This window comes from Prionailurus viverrinus, chromosome B1 (assembly GCF_022837055.1).
Source record: "Prionailurus viverrinus isolate Anna chromosome B1, UM_Priviv_1.0, whole genome shotgun sequence".
NCBI classification, from domain to species: domain Eukaryota; kingdom Metazoa; phylum Chordata; class Mammalia; order Carnivora; family Felidae; genus Prionailurus; species Prionailurus viverrinus.
Window position 1 is genome coordinate 147,702,131 of NC_062564.1, and position 21,665 is coordinate 147,723,795.

Here is a 21,665-nt window from a genome sequence, read left to right on the forward strand (position 1 = left end):
ATAAATTATATTAAAATTAATGAGATCCTATAGGAGATGTTGACCATACCAGGGCATTGGGTCAGACAGAAGAGAAACCCTTTTAGTTCTCAAAGTGTCACTAAAAGTAAATTGCCTCCCTCTGAATTAAAGTTTGTTGAAGAGTTGTGGTAAAATCCAGGGTTGTTGGTACAACCCGGTTTGCCTGGGACACTCCCAGTTGTTGCTATGTAACTATTATTTCAACCACTGTTCACTCTCAAAAGTTTCACAGTTTAGGGGCACCTGGGTGGTTCAGTCAGTTGAGCATCAGACTCTTGATTTCAGCTCAGGTCACGATCTCACAGTTAGTGAGATCAATCCCTGCATTCGGCTCTGAGCTGACAGTGCAGAGCCTGCCTGGGATTCCCTCTCTCCCTCTCTCTTTGCACCTCCCCTCTCATGCACATGCACACTCTCTCCCTCTCTCAAAGTGAATAAAATAAACAAGTTTCACAGTTTAGATTCGTTGTATGCCAAATATGCATCCTTTTCTGCTACTCTTTATTTATGTATACAATATTTTGTTTTCAGGAAACCATGTTGGAACTTCATATTTTAAAAATAAAGTAACTGTAGTGTTCAAATATGTCGTTTTATATAAATAGCTGATTTAATCTTCCATCTTACGTAGCCAAGAAAAGATGCCACCTTTACTGTCAATCCAGAGAGACTGGAGATGTCGTGTACATGAAGCAGCTGGTTCACGATGGAACACACTGTTCTTACAAAGACCCATACAGCATATGTGTTCGAGGAGAGTGCGTGGTGAGTTACAGTTGCTTCCCCGGAAGCTTCATATGTTTTCGTGAAATTCTACTTTTATGGTCCTTCATCTGCATGCTTTCAAAAGGTTTTAACACTTTCTTATCTGTAAAATCACATTAAAATGAGACTCTAGGACTAGTTGAGGAGGCCTAAAGTAAATGTGGGAGAAATTTCACTTTTCAAACCAAAATTTGGCCATTGGCAGCATCAAGATTTAAACGTATTTTTCCTAATTTCCATCCAGATGCCTTTTCTAAGTTATTCTGATGTATCTAGGTTGGGAATACAGCAACTTGGGAATGAACGATGCCTTTGCTTTGAGTATTTCACTGGTAGGCATCTACTTTTATGATATAGAGCCTTTTTAAAAAATACAATGCTAAGTGTATTTTTTATTTAAAAAATAATGGAAATTCTTTCTCTCCCTTTCTAATTGATTCTAAGTTTAAACACTGAATTCCACATCAGAACAAAAGTGGTGAAGATGTAAAAATGGTTTTTGCCCTATTTGGACTCTTAAAAAAAAATGCACTTGACTTTTTTGTTCATGTTCACAAGTTGAATTGATATGAAATCATCCTTCTTAACATGTTACTCCTGTCTCTTTTTCACTTCAGTTATGCTGATATATTTATGAATCTCAAGTATGCAGATGCTTTACATTTGAAATAAAATTTCCCCCAAAAGTAGAATCTGAGTTTTATCCATCTCTCACTTCCCACATTATCTGGTACATCAAACGTGTGGTCATCATTTTCTCTGCCCATTTTCCTTCCAAATTTATGAGCGCAGTGGCATATCATATAACATAATCCTGCACTGAAGGATCCTGCTCCGGTTCAGAACCTTCAGTGGCTCCCTGTTCAATTCATGTGAAAAAGTAAACTCTGCCTGATATTCGAGGCCTTTCATAGCCTGTGCTTTGCAAATCATTCGCTCTTCTTCCCCTATCCTATAGCACTAACCTTCCATTGTTTTTTGTTGTTGTTGTTGTTTGTTTTTGTTTTTTGTTTTTGTTTTTTTGTTTTTATTTCTTGAGAGAGAGAGAGAGAGAGACAGACAGACAGACAGAGCATGAGCAAGGGAGGGGCAGAGCGAGAGGGATACAGAATCTGAAGCAGGCTCCAGGCTCTGAGCTGTCAGCACAGAGCCCGACGCAGGGCTCGAACTCACAAGTCATGAGGTCATGAGCTGAGCTGAAGTCGGACACTCAACCAGCTGAGCCACCCAGGCACCCCTCATTGGTTTAAATATGGCTTAAGTATTGCTCTTTGAACCCACTTTCCATGAGCAACTTCCATGACTCTATTTTAATCCCTCTGCATTCTTGAAATGCCTTCCAGAGGGTCCTATAAAAATCTCCAGCACTTCATAAAGTTTTGTTTCACATCCCTAAACAGCTTGTAAAGCTTATGCTAATGCACAGCTCACTGTTTTGCTATTCATCTTTCCAAATAAGAAAGCAACAAGGGGAATAAACGCCATCTTTACTTTTGGTCTGTTCAGCATCAGCTACCATATCTGTGCTTCGTAAATGTTTGATGGTCATGACTATGTATAATGGGGTAAATATTTCATTAGACTGGGGGAATTGATCCTAGAGTAGAATTTAACCTAGAGTACAAGTCATTTGACTTCATAGTAGTTCTTCGAAAGATTGAGGCATTAGAAATGAGAGCTGGAGTGAAGGCTTGGTGCAGACTGCCTCACTGTGGAGTCCCAGTGAAACAAATGCTTCGTCATTGTCTAGGATTCTCACCTTTAGCTGGCACATTAAAACTACCCATGCTTAACATCTTCTCTTTCCAGAAAGTGGGCTGTGATAAAGAAATCGGTTCTAACAAGGTTGAGGATAAGTGTGGTGTCTGTGGAGGAGATAATTCTCATTGTCGAACCGTAAAGGGGACCTTTACCAGAACCCCCAGGAAACTTGGTAAGATGAGGTCTCTCATGAATTTACTATCCTTCTCTAGGATTTGTACTTTTTGAGATTTCTTTAAGGAATGTAGCATTTCCCTATAAATATAACAAAACATTCACTGCTGGTTTAGTTTTATTCAGATTAAGTTTCAAGGAACTAAAAAAAAAAAAGAAAAGAAAAGAAAAGAAAAACAAACACTTGGGATTAAATTCATACTCCGTAGCATCCATGATGAAAAATGGGCTACTAAGTTTAGATAACGAAGAAATAAAATCAGTATCAAATAGAGTAGTTAGCTAAAATATGTGTCTTGTTTTGTTTTATGTTTTTTATAAGACCTAATTGTTAGAATTGATTTTTTTTTTGAGAGAGAGAGAGCATAAGTGGGGGAGAGGGGCAGAGGTTGACAGAGAGGGAGAGAGAGAAAATCTTAAGCAGGCTCCACTCTCAGCTTGGAGCCCAATGTGGGGCCCAATACAAGGCTCTACCCCATGAACCTGGGATCATGACTTGAGCTGAAATCATGAGTTGGACACTCAACTGACTGAGCCAACCAGGCACCCCTAGAATTGATGCTTATTTTGAATTTTTTGTTCACATAAATTGCTGATCGGAAGTTAAAAAAACACACACACAATTCTAAATACAACTTTTAAAATATTCATTAGTTTTGCTGCTTTTATTTTAAAGGTGAAAAAATGTATCCCATTTATAAATCTAGGAATCTAGAGTCCATATTTCACATAATTCTAAATGTTTTATATTACAAGGCTGCCTGGGTGGCTCAGTCAGTTAAGCATCTGACTTTGGCTTAGGTCATGATCTTGCAGTTTTTGAGTTTCGGGCTCTGTGCTGACAGCTCAAAACCTGGAGCCTGCTTCAGATTCTGTGTCTCCCTCTCTCTCTCTCTCTCTGCCCCTCCCAATCTCTCTCTCAAAAATAAATAAACTTTAATGTTTATTACAGAGTCAGTGATCTGGGCTTAGGCATCCAGTAAAATTTCAGTAGATGGAAAAAAAAAGCACAAATAATATGCAAAATTATGAGTGGTTTTATAATTATTCATTGGAATTTTCATAAAAGATCTGGATACAAACATTTATTACTGACCAACTTTTTAATTGCTAATAAATATTATTCAGTTATTCAGTAAGCATTTATGGGAAAATGTTTCTGAGAATTCAGCATTTAAAGATAAATTTGATGTAGTGCTTCCTTGAGAAGCTTCTCTTACATCATCCCTCTACAGTTGGTAGAGTCTCTAACAGAATGATAAAAACAAAATAAAACAAAGCAAAAATAAAGATAAGAAATTTGGTTTACTCTGAGCACATTGTCATGTCAGTCATTTTCCCTTTTAGAAGTAAAGAAAGTATTAGAAAGGCAGTCTTCATCCAAATGGAATAATTCTCTTAGTTCTTTGTAGTCTCGTTATACCTCAACTATGCAGCATAAGGCAAGTGCACACATATCAGTTATGATCTTTGATATATTTCGGGCAGGCAGAGTTAGGTGAACTGTATTCTAAAGTGACATCAGTAACATCATTACTGATGTTTTTGATATTCCTGTGTGGTATGACAATTTAATGGTTAAATGGTTAAAAAACAAATATTCCCATATCTGGCTGATTACATTATTTTAACAAGGGAAACAATTAAAACTATAGCATTTATTGTGGTTTTGGTGGAATAACATGTAATTTTCTTCATCTTATTGTGAAGTAATTTTGCTTTCTCTGTTGCAGTTACATTATTCTTTTTGGTGTAAAATCATTCATATTCTTTTATTTCCAGAGTGAACTAATGTAAAGAAAAAGTTTTTGCCATTAATAATCCATTCTGTATTATGTGTAGTAGGAGGCAGTGATATGTTTTTTTAGATACCTCAAAAATTACGCTAAACCTACCGCCTTCTGAACCAAGGTCAGAAGAGGTGAAGAAAAGATTTCATCAGTAATACTGATTCAAACTGTTCAAAGATAAACTAACATCCATTTCTTTGCACTAATGTCGTCATAGTCACTCAGTAGACTAATTAACGTTTTCCAACAGGGAAACATTTAAGCAAGAGGTGCCATACAGAATTCAAGTTGCTGGAAAATGAAATCTGCAAGTATTCAACTTCAAATCACCTTTATCATTTCTTATTCACATGTAGTCTTACTTTCATTGACTACTAACTGTTTATTGGCATTAGCTAACTATTATAAATGCATTTTGACTTCAACACATAAAATTACTATATAGCTTCTAGTACGGTCAGTGAAACAGCAAGACGTTGAGTCAACGTGAAACCTTTACTAATTAAAAACATTCTATTTAAGGGAAGACAAGAGGCGCCTTCACTTTACCCAAAGGAGCTCGTAATATTTCTCTTGCTGAAACAAGGGAAGCTAAAAATGTGCTGGGTAAGTTGTAGCAAACTGCAGAAAGATGGGCATCCATAAATGGCATCAAGCTGTTTTGCTGTCCTTAGCATCTTAAGCACGTTACTTCTGGCCATTGCATACTCAGACAAACCCAGCACAGTTCACAGACTGGAATGTACCCAGGCTCAGGTACTGAAAACCATAACCCCAAAATGACTATACCATTGAGTTAAGACAGTAACCAATATTGTGAAAAAGTTGGGGAAAGCTATCCATAGGTAGATATTTATTGCCCATATAGAAATGACAAGCGTATTTCTTCCTGATGATATGTGATTGTATAAATACACAATTTATAACTGAATTTCTGTCACTCATCCTGCAGTATATAAATTGGATGTTTCATAATATAAGGTGTTAGTTGCATAATCTCCACATATTCATTTGTTTGATGCAAATGAGATGCAACATCTTGATTTCTATTTGTCCTATTGTTGATTTATAGTTAAGATCTTAATTCTAAGTCATCTTAAGATAATTTTTAGGACATGTGATGTGATAATACTAAGATTTGTTTTATATGACATTGACAATAATAGGATTGATGTATGATTTTATAACTCAAGGCAATCCATTCAGCCTATTGATTTCATGATTTCTGGAGTAGAAAATTGAGTTTAAGGTCCATGTAAAGGCAATGTATGACATAACTTACAGACATTTTCCAACCAAATGGTTTGGTCAAATCTAAAAAATGTATTTTAAAACTGTCCCATGATAAAACTTAAGGCTTTAAAATTAATGACTGATTACAAGAAAAATGAAAGCTACTCATTGATTAGGTGAGTAGGTTTTTATAATTATTTTAGAGAGAGAGAGAGTATGAGTTGGGGAAAGGGGCAGAGGGAGAGAGAGAGAATTCTAAGCATGTTCTGTGCTGTCAGTGCAGAGTCTGACGTGGGGTTCAATCCCAAGATCCTGGGATCATGACCTGAGCTGAAACCAAGATGGATGCTCAACCGACTGAGCCACCCAGATACCCCTTTCTTCTGTAATTTCTTTAGAATAAAGTAGGCTTTGAATATGAAGATACTTCATAAATTAGAAGTTTAGCTATCTATACTTGCCCTTAGGCTTTTAAAATAATACAAAGACTAGGGGCGCCTGGGTGGCTCAGTTGGTTAAGCATCCGACTTCAGCTCAGGTCACGATCTCGCGGTCCGTGAGTTCAAGCCCCGCGTCGGGCTCTGGGCTGATGGCTCAGAGCCTGGAGCCTGCTTCCGATTCTGTGTCTCCCTCTCTCTCTGCCCCTACCCCATTCATGCTCTGTCTCTCTCTGTCTCAAAAATAAATAAACGTTAAAAAAAATTTTTTAATAAAAAAAATTAAAAAAATAAAATAATACATAGATAAAATATCTCAAGAAGTTTACCCACCAAGTTCACCAAAAATTGGCCCCTCTTCAACAGGGTGGTTTAGAAAATTAAAACTAAAATCGTATAATATATAAACTTGATAAATCGCTGTGTTGTACACCTGAAACTAATGTAACATTGTATGTGAACTATACTCAGATATAAATAAACAAACAAACAAACAAACAAACAAACTTAACTGCAATAACAACAAACTCTAAAATCACATAGAAGTACACAGGAAAGTATAGTATTTACCTGAGTTGTTGTTGACACAATTCATAGTCCAATACCAGATAAATCACTAATAGATTGGGAGCAAGATTAATTTCTCCCCACCATTACAAAAAAAAAAAAAAAAGGTTTTCTCTAATTTCATGCCTGTTGTCACAAAAACTACCAATGCTTTGAAGTTAATTTCTGAAACTGCTTCTGTCAGTTTATGGATGCCCTCTTCTGCGTGCAGGAGCAGTGAGAATTTCATGCTCGGCTAACCATGGTTGTTGCTTTTGTTTTCTTCTTTGCTTTCTCCGATATTTACTACACATGCAAAGGGTACCTTAAGATGTTTGATATACCCCCTGGTGCTAGACATGTGTTAATCCAAGAAGACGAGGCTTCTCCTCATATTCTTGGTAAGTGTTCCTGTCTGCTGGCTTTGCTTTAGCATGACCTTAGAGAAATGTCAAAGAAGTCATATATATATAGAGATATATATGTGTGCAGATGCGTGTGTATATATACGTATATGTGTATGTATACATAGATATGCAAGAGTTAGAATTACATATAAATGCATTACTATATGGTTTTTGTTGGTCATTTCTCCCCACTATTCTTTCTTTAAAACAAGAAATATGCAAAAACAGAGCTCTAATTTTTGGTGAGACCTGGGTTGGTCCATTATTTATGTGGGGAAAAAAAGTTATTTAACAAGGTTTTTATGCACTTTTTCTCTGTATAAGGGGAGGAGAAAAATAAGTATGTAAATAAAATGCATTAAATTAAGGAAGAATATCAGAAAAATTTGCCATATATAGGTTGACAAATTTGTTCTGATATTTTGGTTGATGCCATACTATATGCCTCTCCTTACTTTTATTGCATTTTAAGTTATTTTACCGAAAAGCAACCACATGTGAATTTTACTAGTCTAGTGCAAATTTTCCTAATACCAGTTATGTGTCCGGTTTCTGACTGGCACATGGAGATCCATTTGCATGGCTGTTTATAATTTCCACAAGAAGATTCTTTTCCTCCTTTATGAGAGGATCGTGTAAAAATGGCATTATCTTCAAAGGTCTATGTACCAATGTAAACCTAACTTCCACTTGTTCCCTGATCTATTAAAGCACTAGGAAGCTCTCTGAACTCAGGTTGCATCTGTCAATCCCATGAAAATTTGCCTCTCAAATTGCTTTTTCTTTTTTCAAATGGGTGGCTTAAAAAAAATGAATTGTTTTATGGTGTGTCATAGAATTTTTTTTAGTATTTAAATTATATTTGGGGCGCCTGGGTGGCTTGGTCGGTTAGGCATCCGACTTCGGCTCAGGTCATGATCTCGCGGTCCGTGAGTTCGAGCCCCGCGTTGGTCTCTGTGCTGACAGCTCAGAGCCTGGAGCCTGTTTCAGATTCTGTGTCTCCCTCTCTCTCTGCCCCTCCCCTGTTCATACTCTGTCTCTCTCTGTCTCAAAATAAATAAACGTTAAATTATATTCACTGCTAGATTCCTTAATAGTCTAGCAGTCAACCATAGTTCTTTCTCCAATAATTCAAATTGTTTATTTTTTCTCCTAGAATTCAGATTGTTCTCCTTGGAAACATCAGACTTGTTTTAGAAAGCTCAAGCGGAATAAATGTATTTAACTAAGATTGCTCATGTTTTCTACACATTTTCAATAGATGGTAGTAACATGAGCTTTTATTTTATGTGCTGATAAATACCTCCAAACTTTAGAATCCCATTTGCTATTTTTTATCCATTAGAGAAAGCATTTTTAAATAATATATAGTATACCTGTAATGCATTAAGAATTCTATCATCAATAAACAGCTTTTTCTAGCCATACAAGTAGAGATGTGGCCTTGGCATTTCACAAACATAAGAACTAATTGTTTATTTACCTAAAAATTAGTTCAACTTTGTTGGATATCTATAAATATTTTTACAAACTTGAAAGAGATACACAGTAAAGAAGGTGTTCTATTATATGCTGTCCTAACATAAATGATTTATGTTCATTATTATAGAAATATCCATAATTCTCAAAATATTCCCAGCTTTCTAAGGAAATATATAGGAAGAGTGAGTTAGAAACCATTAACCTTTTTGACAGTGTTTTCAACTAGGAATATTTGCCCATTTCTATCTCCCATTTAACCGTTTGCCATTGTTTTTGATTAGCGAGGGAGTGCTTTTTGAGGATTTTGAATGCCTAATGACTGGAATGGGAATCATACCAGAACTAACACTCGTTTTGATTGCTTTGATGCTTAAAAGGGGATAGATTTGCTATGGATCACCAAAACTATAATATGATAAAATAAAATGTATGCTGGTTACTCATTTTTCTTCCTTTAGCTATTAAGAACCAGGCTACAGGCCACTACATTCTGAATGGCAAAGGGGAGGAAGCCAAGTCACGGACTTTCATTGATCTTGGTGTGGAATGGGATTATAACATTGAAGATGACATTGAAACTCTTCACACAGATGGACCTTTACACGATCCTGTTATTGTTTTGGTATGTGGTATTACAGACTCATGATGTAGTGGGTTTAATTTATGTCCATTTTAGTTTTATAATTACTTGGTCTGAAAACACTTTTACCCTAAACATTGTATATTTAGTTGCTTGTTTTTATATTATTCCATTTATCTGCCTGTCCCTACTCTGTGCAACTTGGTCATATATTTTATTATATGTACATTTTAACCCAATAATGTAGTATGATTGCTGATTTTTAGTAATCAGTTATGTGGCAAAGACAAAAGAGAAGAGAGATTTTTATATTTACCCACATATTTACCATTTCTTTTTTTTAAATTTTTTATTTATTTTTCTTTTTAAGACAGAGAGAGAGAGAAGGAAAGAATGAGCAGGGGAGGGGCAGAGAGAGAGAAGGGATATTTTTACCCTGTTAGAGGGAGTTCGAGGAATTGGAGGGCTCACTAAGAAAGTAGGCGTGACCACAGGGTGGAAACAGCATGCACAAGCTTTATTGACCATTGAGCAGGTTTGAGTGCAGGGCCACCATCCAGCAGAGATGCACAAAGGAACTCCTGGAAGAGAAGGGATTGGAGAGGGGGTGTTTCTGGTTAGGCGATGTCACTCAGCAGCATAATGGGGAGTCTCTGTACTGAGTCCTCCATAGAGCAGCAGCAGCTTGGGGTCCTTGTAGCCATAGTCTTATTTATAGTTAGCAAATGTTGAGTGCGGTTTCATAGGGGTATGCTAAGTAACAGGGCCTAAAATGGATACAAATGTGCTTGTTTGGGCTATATTTAAAAGAACTGTGTGTGTTAAAATTTGAGTTTGGTGCTAGCAGGCTTCTGAGCTAAAAGGTCTGAGCCTGTTCCGAAGAAACAAAAGTAGGGGCCAACACGCAGGAGCCATCTTTGGCTCATTTATGTGACACTTGTCTTCTACAATCCATCATCTATGATGAGAAGTCAGCCTCATTCATATTGCTGCTCTGTATGTGAAGTATCCATTTTCTCTGGCTGCCTTTTAAAGATTTTCTCCTTATCTTTTGTTTTGTTTCATTTTGTTGGTTTAGCTGTTTGACTGTGGTATGCTTAGTTTGTGATGTTCTTTGTCTGTATCTGGCTTGGGTTTCACCAGGCATCTTGGTGATCTAAGTTTGATGGTTTTGGGGGGGTTTGTTTGTTTGTTTGTTTGTTTGTTTGTTTTTACCAAATTTGGGTTGATTCCACAAGTGTGTTTTTCCCCCATCTCTCACTCCTCTTCTCCTAGGCCTCATTTACACGATTGTTCCATAAGTTCCTGGACCTTGTTCATCCTTCTGTACTCATTTTTTTTTCTCTGTTCTTCAGATTTGATAATTGCTATTGAGCTGTGTTCAAGTTCACTGTGTCTTATGTGGTCTTCAATCTGTTGTTGAGCCCATCAGTAAATTTTTCATGTCAGTTGGTGTTCTTTTCTAGAATTTCCACTTGGTCCTTTTTTTTTCCCAAAAAAAATCATTTCCATTCCTATGCTGAGATTTCCATATATTTCACCCATTATGTCTAATGTTTTCTTTGAGTCCCATGTCTTCATGTTGTCTGCTTCTATGGGCTGCTTTTTTCTCGAGTATGTGTCACATTTTCCTACTTATGAGAAATTTTTAAGTGCACACAGGACATTATAGATGGTAAGTTGTAGGGTGTTTGGTTTATGTTGCCTCCTTTTTTTGAAAGTTTAGTTAGAGAGAGATAGGGAGAAAGGGAGAGAGAGCACAAGTGGGGTAGGGGAAGATAGAGATGGAGAGAGAATTCCAAGCGAGCTCCATGCTGTCAGCCCAGAGTCCGATGCAGGGCTCTAACTCACGACCTGTGAGATCACGACCTGAGCCGAGATCAAGAGTTGGATGCCTAACTGACTGAGCCACCCAGGAGGCCCTATGTTACCTTCTTTACAAGCTGTTGGGTTTTGTTCAGGCTGTCATTTTCTCCTGATTTTTGGAGCCTGGTTTATGCTTTGTTAGGGCTGATCTGTTTCAATTTTGTCCTTATTTTAATGGCATGGCCTGTTTGATACCTTAACTGATTACCTGAAGTGTTAGTGAGGTCTCTTCATCTAGCTATAAAAGAACTCCTATGTCGCTAGCCCTCCCTGTCTTAGTCCCAGCCCCACAGCAGCCTCTCAGTAGTAGTCGGCATGGTGTCTTGGCTGGGGCATGCACAGACCAGCCTTCAGTCTAGGATTAATGCAGCTTCTGAGCCACCCCTCTGTGTAGCCCCTTCTTTAGTGTCCTGCCTGCAATTTCCAAACACCACCCTCCATCTCCTCATCTCAGTGAGATTGCTATTTTGGCTTAGCCTCCTGTTCCCTGCGCCAGGGTCCAGAACCTGGCCCCGTCAGGAAGCTGGGACCTGGCATGTTTCTCTTCTTGTTGGAATCACTATCCTTTGCTGTGTTATACAGTGCCCCCCAAAAAGTTCCTTCCTATATCCTGCCCAGTTTTATTGCTTTTGATATCAGCAAGACAACTCTTATTACTCTCTCGTGAATGAAAACAGAAGACATCTACTTGATTTGAAAAATACTGTTGGATTCTGTATGCAAATATTTATTGAATTCTCTATAGAAAATATTATTGAATTCTCTATAGAAAATTATATTCTCTATAGAAAATATTGAATTCTCTATAGAAAATGCCAAAGCATTCTACTCAATTCCAAGGTGTTTTTATACTCTTTGAAAATTATTTCTCTTTGGTGAAGTGTCTGTCCAAATCCTTTGCCCATTGTTGAAGTAGGTTTTGTTTTGTTTTGTTTTGTTTATTTGTTGAGTTTTAAGAGTTTGTTACATATACTTGATATAAAATATATGATTTATATTATAAATCTTTATAAAATATATGATTTATCAAATATTTTCTCGTAATGTATAGTTTCTTTTTGTTCTCCTAATAGTGTCTTTGAGAGCAAAATATTTTAACTTTCCTGAAGTCTAGTTTATCTATTTTTTCTTTTATAGATCAAGATTTTGGTATTCTATATACATTTTTTTCCCTGCCTAATCCAATGTTAAAGTATTTTCTTCTTTTTTTTGGTAGAAGTTTTATAGTTTTATATTTTATATTTTGAGTTGATTCTTATATAAACTTTGTGTGATGTGTTAGGTTCTTATTTTTGCATATGGCAGTCTACACTACCTATTGCTGCATAACAAATTACCCCAAACTTAGTAGCTAAGCACAAAGCAACACTGATTCTCTCATAGTTTCTGTGGGCCATGTATTTGGCTGAAAATGGCTGCTGAAATGGCTAGTTGTGGCTCAGGGTATCTCATGAGGTTGCTGTTAGCTGTGGCTAGTCACCCCAAGGCTCCACTGGGGACATCTGCTTCCTAGCTCTGTCACAGGGCTATTGGAAGGCCTCAGAAGATTTCCTCTAAGCGTTTCCATGTGGTGGCTGGTGGGTCTGAGTTCTTCACTACGTGAGCCTCTTCATAGCCTCCTTAAGTGTCCTTAGCACATGACAGCTGGCTTCTACTAGAATGAGTGATCCAAGTGACAGAGTACAGCCAAGACAGAAGAGTGTTTTTTAACCTAATCTTGGAAGTGACATCCCATCACTTCTCCTGTTGTCTGTTTGCTTGAAGCAAGTCACTGAATCCAGCCCACACTGAAAGGGAGAAGAATTAAACTTCACTCATTGAGAGAAAAAGGATCAAAGGATTTGTGGACACATTTTTAAAGCCACCACAATGACTTGTTCCAGTACCATTTGTTGAAAAAAATCCTCTTTTTTCCATTAAGTTTTCTTTTCATCTGTGTCAAAAATTAATTTTTCAAATTTATGGGGGTTTATTTCTGTCTTTCTGCTCCATACGTTATATAATTTCATAGCAAAAATATAACTAATCAAAATTTTATTAAATTCGAATGATTGGAGATCAGAAGCTCTATTCCATTCATATAATTACACTGCATTCTTTTCCAGTGGCACAGGCCTCATGGTTAACTGCTGTTAACTGCCAGGATAACCTACCTCAAGGCTTTGTCCACTGATATCTGGGTGACGGCAGGGAACAATGTGAGCTAGAGATGTAAGATGTGAGCTACAGATCTCATATCAGATATGAGATTGGTAGTTAGGACAGTGGGGTATGGCAGTCTCTATCACCTCAGCCTTTCTTTTCCTCTCTAAAGGGCTGGACCCCAGGTTGGGAGCCCTGGAGCATGGCAGCGAGCTGTCTGGGGCTGAAGGCAGTAGGCATCTGGCTACAGTGTAAGGGTCAATGCTTGGTTTGTAATGTTGTTTTAAAAATAAAGACTAAGGGAGAAAAATAAAACATAAGCCAGATAACCAAATCCTTCATTCTAGTTTGATTTAGTATTACCCAATTTCTCAAGCAAAAGCTATTTCTAAAAGTTTAGTTTAAAATAGTAGTGAATTGCATGTTTTTCTCTTTGTATAACTGATGTAATCGTATAAAAGCTAGTATGTGCAAGTCAATAAAAACTTATTTTTTTAAAAAGAGTTACATTGCCCCAAACAAAATTAAAGAACAAACTGAAAAAACAGAATATATTTGCAATGCTTATTACAAAAGGATTAATGTCCTTATTGCGTGAATTATTTAGAAAAAGATATGTATACCAATAAAAAAGAAGACATGAACATGTAGCGTATAGCAGACAAAACACAAGTGACTAATAAATCAAGAAAGTTAAACATTAGTATTTATCAAATAAATAACAATTAAAATAACAATCTTTTGCCAATCAATGAACAAAGATGACAATTATATAGTATGTAGTACTGAATGGGTACATTCATATACTCTCATCATGAAAGTAATAATTGTTCTAACTATTTTGAAGGACCATTCCCCAGTCTATTATAAGAACAACAACAACAACAACAACAAGATGCTTATACCCTTCAGCTCACTAGGAAAATCAAAAATCACCACAAAGATGGGGACAAATTCTAATCAATACAAGTATATATTAACAAGTGAATGGTTAAATAATGCACACTACCTTTAGAATTAAACACTTTGCTAACATTTAAAGGTATGTTTTCAAAGAATATTTACTATCTTGATGCATTAAGTGAAATAAGCAAAGCCAGAAAAGCATGCATGGGTACACACACTCACACACACACACACACACACACACTCACACACACACACACATGCAATATGCAAATATCTTGAGGGCATATTGCAAAATAACAGAAGTTACTTTGGTTTTCTCTGGTTTGGTAGAATCATGGATAATTTTTATTTTCTTTAGATTTTTCCATAATTGGTACATTTTCTGGAGGGAACATTATATTTACCATCATGACAAAAGAGTTATTTTAAAGAATAATTTTCAAATGCCAAAGGAGATCTATAACTTAATGTATATATTAAAGAAATCTATGGTGAATCATATTGTGAAGTTACGTTTTTATTATGTAAATCTTATACCTAAGTATATTTTTTATACTTTTTATGGTCCAAGTCTTTTATATTTGCATTTTTTTTTCTTAAACAAGGCATACTTGCACTTTAGGTGATAGAAGCATTATATTTTTAGAAACTGCTTGAAAGTCTTCCAGTTTTAATAAGAGCACTATTCTAAAATATTTGTAATTTTTATTCAAAATGTAAAACCTCTTCAGGTGACTTACCTATCTGTTCCATGTGTATATTAGATCATACCTCAGGAGAACGACACCCACTCCAGCCTGACATATAAATACGTCATTCATGAAGATTCTGCACCTACAATCAGCAGCAACAATGTCATCCAGGAAGAATTAGATACTTTTGAGTGGGCTTTGAAGAGCTGGTCTCAGTGTTCCAAACCCTGTGGCGGAGGTAACAATTGAACACATTTATCACATTCAAATGTCATTCATAGAACACCAATTATTGTGCTTTCTGCCTTAAAGATTGCCTCTCATTGAGGCTGTGATCTGAGAAATAGCAAACATACCAACAAAACATAAGTTCAAAACATTTTTACTGAAATCTCTGAATCTACAAAGGATAGGAGTCCATTCATGACAACTGGAAACCTTCTTAAAATCGTCTTGCTCTTTTCCCTCCCGTTCTTTTTGTCTCATATTCATGAAATGGGGCCTCTAATGACTTTACTCTTCCCCAGCTCTCCCAAATGCTGTGTCCTGTGGTTCCAGCCTTTCTTCTTCTCCATTTTACTTTCCATATCTGTGCATTTCTTTTCTATCAGTGTTAATAATAAAGGAGCTATTAGGTGTACCAGGTAGCAGGTGCTGTTTTAAATGTTCACTGTAGGGGCGCCTGGGTGGCGCAGTCGGTTAAGCGTCCGACTTCAGCCAGGTCACGATCTCGCGGTCCGTGAGTTCGAGCCCCGCGTCGGGCTCTGGGCTGATGGCCCAGAGCCTGGATCCTGTTTCCGATTCTGTGTCTCCCTCTCTCTCTGCCCCTCCCCCGTTCATGCTCTGTCTCTCTCTGTCCCAAAAATAAATAAACGTTGAAAAAAATAAAAAAAAATTTAAAATTTAAATGTTTACTGTATTAGTGCATGGATACTCAGAATGATTCTGTGAGGTCAGCACTATGATTCATTGTACTGATCGGGGAAAGTGAAGCCCCCGGGGAAAATAAGTAATGTGCCCAGATCAGAAGATACAAACCCAGGTGGTCTGGCTTCTGGCTACATGCTCTCACTACGTTGTGCCACCTCTCTGCCCTTTCCCAAGTTAATCTGTTCAGCTATTCTCAGAGTTTTTCAGTTTCTCACTTCGTCCCTTACTCTAGTTCTGAACAATAAATGCTCCAGAACTGAGCTGGCCTAGAAGAAATTTTCCCTGACAGGCAGGAGAAGGCAAGGGGCTTTCACAACAATGATGTTGAGTAATTGAGAACAAAAAATATTATTCAGAGTAGGGAATGCATACATCAACCATTTATTTTATCATTTTAATTCAAGGATGTGTGTCTAAAGAGGTTTTTTTTTTTTTTTGAGGTAGACAGGGCATAAAATGTTTTCAATTAATTATTTAAAATGATACTTAATCCATTATAAGATGCTCATTTAATTTGAATCTTCCCTTCTGCCTCACCCTCAACATCTACTTGGTTACAAGATTTGTCAGAAGCACCTTTTTAATATCTACCACATCTATTTATTCCTCACCAGGTTTCCTGCATGATTTTGAAAGGGAAGATTATTGCAAAAGTCTTTTAACTAGTCTAATTTGATCTTCTGCTCTTCCTTTATTTCCAGGGTAATTGAATGAATGAATGAATGAATGAATGAGTGGAAGTTTATTATTTCCCTGATTTAACTCCTATAACATCCTAATGTGTTCTTCTGAAGGCATAGCATAGTTTATGTAGTATTCTTGCCAAAAGTAAATAACCTGAATCTAATCCTTAGGAGGCAACTATATAAAACCCAAATTGTGGGACATTTTACAAAACAAATAGCCTATATGTCTCAAAAATATTCAAGATAAAAAGATGCTCAGAAACTATTCCTGCTTAATTCCATGACAACTAAATGCAGTGCATAACCCTTAATTGGAAAAAACATTGCTGTAAAGATCATTATACGGACAACTGGAAAATTTTGAATATAGTCTGTATATTAGATAATAGCATTATATCTATGTTAAGTATTCTGATTTTAAGAATTATATAAGAGATGTGCTGGTTATGAGCAGTATGCTGAAGTATTTAGAAGCGAAGGATCAGAATTGCAGCAACTTACTCTCAAATGGTTCCACAAAATTTTACATATATATTACATACATTGCATAGTATAATTAATATATCACAGATGTAAAAATATGTTTGTATTCACCTCAAATACAGTGACATGTAACACAAGGTTATTGAGATATAAGGGATACAAATATTCATTGTGCTTTCCTTACAGCATTTTTGTATGTTCAAACTTTTTTAAACTATCTTTTAAAAATATTTATATTTATTTATTTACTTACTTAGAGATGTCAGGGTTGGTGATTGGAGAGACCTTCAAAAACTCCCTATGACCATCAAGATAAAGTCCAAACACTAGTCTGTCACTCAAAGCTTTTAAGATTGAATTCTTTCCTATTTCCTACCCCTTTCACACTTGAAACTTGGGCATTCAAACAGATCTTCAGTTTTTTATGTGTCATTTCCTTTGCTTGGAGTATTGTTCTACTTCATTCCCTTTACCCAATATTATTTGAACTTCAAGATTCTGTTCAAGAAATGCTGCTTTTGTAAGCGCTCCCTGCCTCTCCTCCAGCTTGAGTTTGAGAACTTCTCCTCTGTGTTCCTTTGGTGCCCTCTACAGTAAATTACTTACATAACTCTGAAAGCTTGTGTCACTGGGTGTTATCACCGTGGTTCTCAAATCTGCCCCTCACAGTAGATGGTGTGTATTCAGGGTCTAGTTCATTAGCACATGTACAGGTGCTATTTAATAATTTATAATATTTATTAAACGTAGGCTCTGAAAAGTTAAGGATTTTTTTATTTAATTTACTTCTGGATCTTCAGCATCTACAACAGTGCCTGGCCTGCTGTATGTACTCAGTAAATATTCATTGAATGAATGAATGATCGATCAGATATATCACAGAATGAAGAAGTGATTAAATCCAGAGAAATATATTTCCTTTCCCAGGTTTCCAGTACACTAAATACGGATGCCGTCGGAAGAGTGATAATAAAATGGTTCACCGCAGTTTCTGTGAAGCCAACAAAAAGCCAAAACCTATCAGAAGAATGTGCAATATTCAAGAGTGCACACATCCACTGTAAGTAGTCATGTTAACTATCATACGCTAAAGACAAAATGATAGAAATTTAAATATCTTTAGTCTGTTTGTTTGTTTGTTTGTTTATTTATTTTAGACAGAGCACACACAAGTAAGGGAGAGGAGCAGAGGGGAGGGAAGAGATAGAGCGAGAGAAAGAGAGAGAGACAGAGAGAGAGAGAGAGAGAGAGAGAGAGAGAATATCTCAACCAGGCTCCATGCTCAGTGCAGAGTCTGACATGGGCTCCATACCACAACCCTGGGATCATGACTTGAGCCAAAATCAAGAGTCAGATGCTCAACCAGCTGAGCTACCCAGGCACCCCTTAATTTTATTTTTAGTCAAAGCTAATGTACATAGCAGATTTAAATAGTCAAATCATTTTATAGGAATTATATAAAGCTGTGGCTCCCTGCGCTTTACCATAGTCCTGCTCCTTAAAAACAACCACTTTCTAGCTTCTCTTGGTATTTGGTAACTACTTGTTTCCAACTCTCTAAGTAAAATGCTTTTGTGTCCACTTGACTTTTTGGGGTGGGGCAGGTTTTGGACATTATGTATATGGAATTTCCAACATGGGAAGTGAAAGATTTTGCATTCTTTCATAATCCTTCCCCAAATAGACACACACAGCCCAGACTTATCTCCCTCCATATTTCCAATATTGTTATAACCCATCTTTTACTGATAATAATATTCAGAGTTTATATTATTTTAATGACTTCTGTCTCTCCTAATAGTGGAGTCACTTACTAGCATGCTCCTTTTTTTCCTATTGAAACTTTGTTCTAGAATTATTGAATGTCTTGATTTTTTATATTTTGTTTTCTACTAATTTTCACTAATTCATCCCTAAACTGTCTTCCATGAGTATCCATCTCCTATAAATACTAAACACTCAAGTATCCTGTCACTTGTAACTTCTTAGAGATCTCACTCAGAAAGTTCCAGTTCTGCCCTCCTGGACTTCTGCTTGTCCTGATGTTTCTTTTTACCTCTTCCTAGGTATTCCTGCTCCCTTTCTTTTGCATCAGCTCTTCTTTTTCCTGTATTTCTTGTCTTTTTATCTTTTCATGCATTCATTTTTTTCTGGTTGGTCATATCTTCCAGTAGCTTCATGAAAAAAGTATATACAAAGTAAAAATTTTTATGTAAGAAGTTCTCCTACACCTAAGAAAAGCAGATAAGAATTTGAAGTGTAAGGGTATATAGGAAGTCTTTCTTCTACCCTCACTCTTGATCATTTGGACACACACACACACACGCACGCACACACACAAAATTCCAAACTGTAATGTATTTTCCTTCAGAATTTTGAAACCACTGTTTCATTGTTTTCTAGAATCCCATGTTGCTGTTGAAAAGTCATTTGCTATTCTGGTTCCCAATGCTTTCTAGTTTTGTCTGTCATTGAAAGTTTGTAAGATCTTTTTTTGTTCCCAACGTCCTGAAATGTCACTGTGATGGGACTGCCTGGTTGCTAAACATTTTTCTTCCATCATGCTGTGCACTCCATGACTTTTTAAAACACAAAACCAATTATCTTTCATCTCTAGGAGATTTTCCTGTATTTTTTCTTTAAAAAATGTCCCCTATTTTTTTCAATGTTCTTTCTTTCTAAGATATCTGTAGTTAGGATTCCTAAACAGATCAAATTTTCTTTTCTTTTCTCACCTATTATTTATTCTACTTGCTGAATTTTTCATTTTTGCTATCATGTCATTAATATCCAAGAGCACTTTAATATTCAAGCACTCTGTTTTCTTCCTCAAGTGTTCCTTTTTAAAGGCACTTGATGCTTATTTCACAGATGTAATGTATTTCTTTACCTCTTTTATGATATTAAAGATGATTTTCTTTTTCATGCATTATTTCTTTTGAGTTCTTTCCTTCTGTTTCTTTTCTCTCCTCCATCATTTGTGTTAGAGGCTGTGTCTGGTGATTACTGGCTGTTCACACATGTGTAAGAATGAAGTGTTAAAAGGGCTGCTTGGAAGCTTGGTTTATGGTCAAGACTTGTTTGCTGGTGGGCTTCCCTGTAGGGTGAGCTGGCTGGGCTATTTCGGTGAAGATCCTCAATTAATTGTGTATTAGGGCTTTTAATGAAATGATCAGATTCCAAAGAGCAGAATCAATTTCCTGCCTAGGGGTTATAACCCTATTTATATAGGAAGTTGTATATATGTAGAGAGCTAGGGTTGTCTCACCATTCCATATGTGGATTCTTACATCACCCCCTGTCTTCACTCTGGTCTCTTTCTCTGTTGTCTCTTGCCTATATCTGTTGTCCACAAGCTACAAGTCTCGTTCATCGTCCACATAGGATAAGCCTCAAACCTCCTGCTGGCTTAGAGAGCAAGGAGCAGGATGTCTTTTCTAAGCAGACATTTCATCAGCCCCCTGTTTTCAGCCCTGCCTTCACCCACAGTTTCACAGCCCACACTTTGACCTAAGGGCATAATCCAATACATTTCTGAAGTTCCACCAGCAAGTCAATTTGCTTAACCAGCCTCTACTGCTGAGTTAAACTTCATCCTTAGGTCTACTGAGTTAGCAGCCATATGTCCCACTGCTTTCTGGGTTCCAAATTTTCTTCTAGTGCCTTCTATTCCATTTTTTGTTTACCTTTGTGGATTTATGCTATTTTTCTCCTTTGTTGTCATTCTAGGATTTTCAGGAGGGGAAAAAGGTAACCAGGAGTATCTATGACAAAAAAATGTATACTTCTTGTATAATAATCTGTCTTCCAGTGAGAGTTAGTATTGAGGCCTTTAAAATTGAGAACAATTTCTTAGTTGGTGCACTATGTTTTATGCCAGTTTGGTGGGCTAAAGCGATCTTAAACTGTGAATACCAAACACTGCCAAGGCTTTAGCATGGTTACATTTTGGTACCCCATATATATGGAAAGAAAAAAAAATACAGAGGGAAGGTAGCTTTGGAAAGGATAAATAATAGTCTGCCTCAACTACATTTTGACAGACATGATTAACCAAATGGAATCTGTGGTGACAGCCCTTTGGAACCTGGATCCATAATATTGTGTCCACAGCTGATGTGGAGAGTGTTGGGGGCCTTGACATCCACACCAGAATTTGGCCACGTCCCATGGCGACTCTTTCTGAAAATACCTTTTTAGAAAACTTTCCATCGGGTGTATTCAAGCCCAGGACGCACACTACCTTTGCCTTTTTGTCAAGCCCAATCAGGGCCAATATGGAGAGCTGAATTTTCCAAACAGGATAGATATGACAGGGAGCCTTCTCAGCAACAATTGTGCAAATGAAATAGTCATCTCAGTAAGAATACTAAAACGTGAGTGGACTCAGGATTTCTTGAAAAAGCAGCAGCAGCCAAAACAGTTTGTCTCAGTAAGTGTCGGATGGATTCCCTTTTTAAATTTCCTTTCAGATGTGTACCACCATTAGGCCACCCGGCTGACAGTGAGTTGGTGTATTTTTGAAAAATTGCTATAATGCCCGAACCTAACCAGGCAACCTTAAGATGAGTTTCAGAAACCCTCTGTCGATCACCCTTTAGAAAAACAGGTTTCCAAGTCAGTGGGAAGCAGAAAAATACTAAGGCGTTAAAAACAGAAGTGTCGGGCCTATTGCTGCTAGAAAATTCTAAGACTTGCGAATTGCTTGCTGCATCCACCCTTCTGAAACTGCTTCCGGAACTGCAGCGCGCCCCCTGGGTG

General features: G+C 36.9%; 1 protein-coding gene across 1 annotated transcript in view; it reads left to right on the forward strand.

The window, feature by feature from the left end:
• The window catches only part of LOC125164680 (A disintegrin and metalloproteinase with thrombospondin motifs 3), a 215,560-nt gene that overhangs the window by 183,135 nt on the left and 10,760 nt on the right, over positions 1-21,665 (forward strand). Inside the window, exons 12-17 of the mRNA XM_047857529.1 lie at positions 653-786; positions 2,596-2,719; positions 7,048-7,128; positions 9,075-9,238; positions 14,878-15,043; positions 17,832-17,964. Coding sequence (XP_047713485.1) covers positions 653-786; positions 2,596-2,719; positions 7,048-7,128; positions 9,075-9,238; positions 14,878-15,043; positions 17,832-17,964 — 802 coding nt within the window. The remainder of the gene's footprint in view (positions 1-652; positions 787-2,595; positions 2,720-7,047; positions 7,129-9,074; positions 9,239-14,877; positions 15,044-17,831; positions 17,965-21,665) is intronic.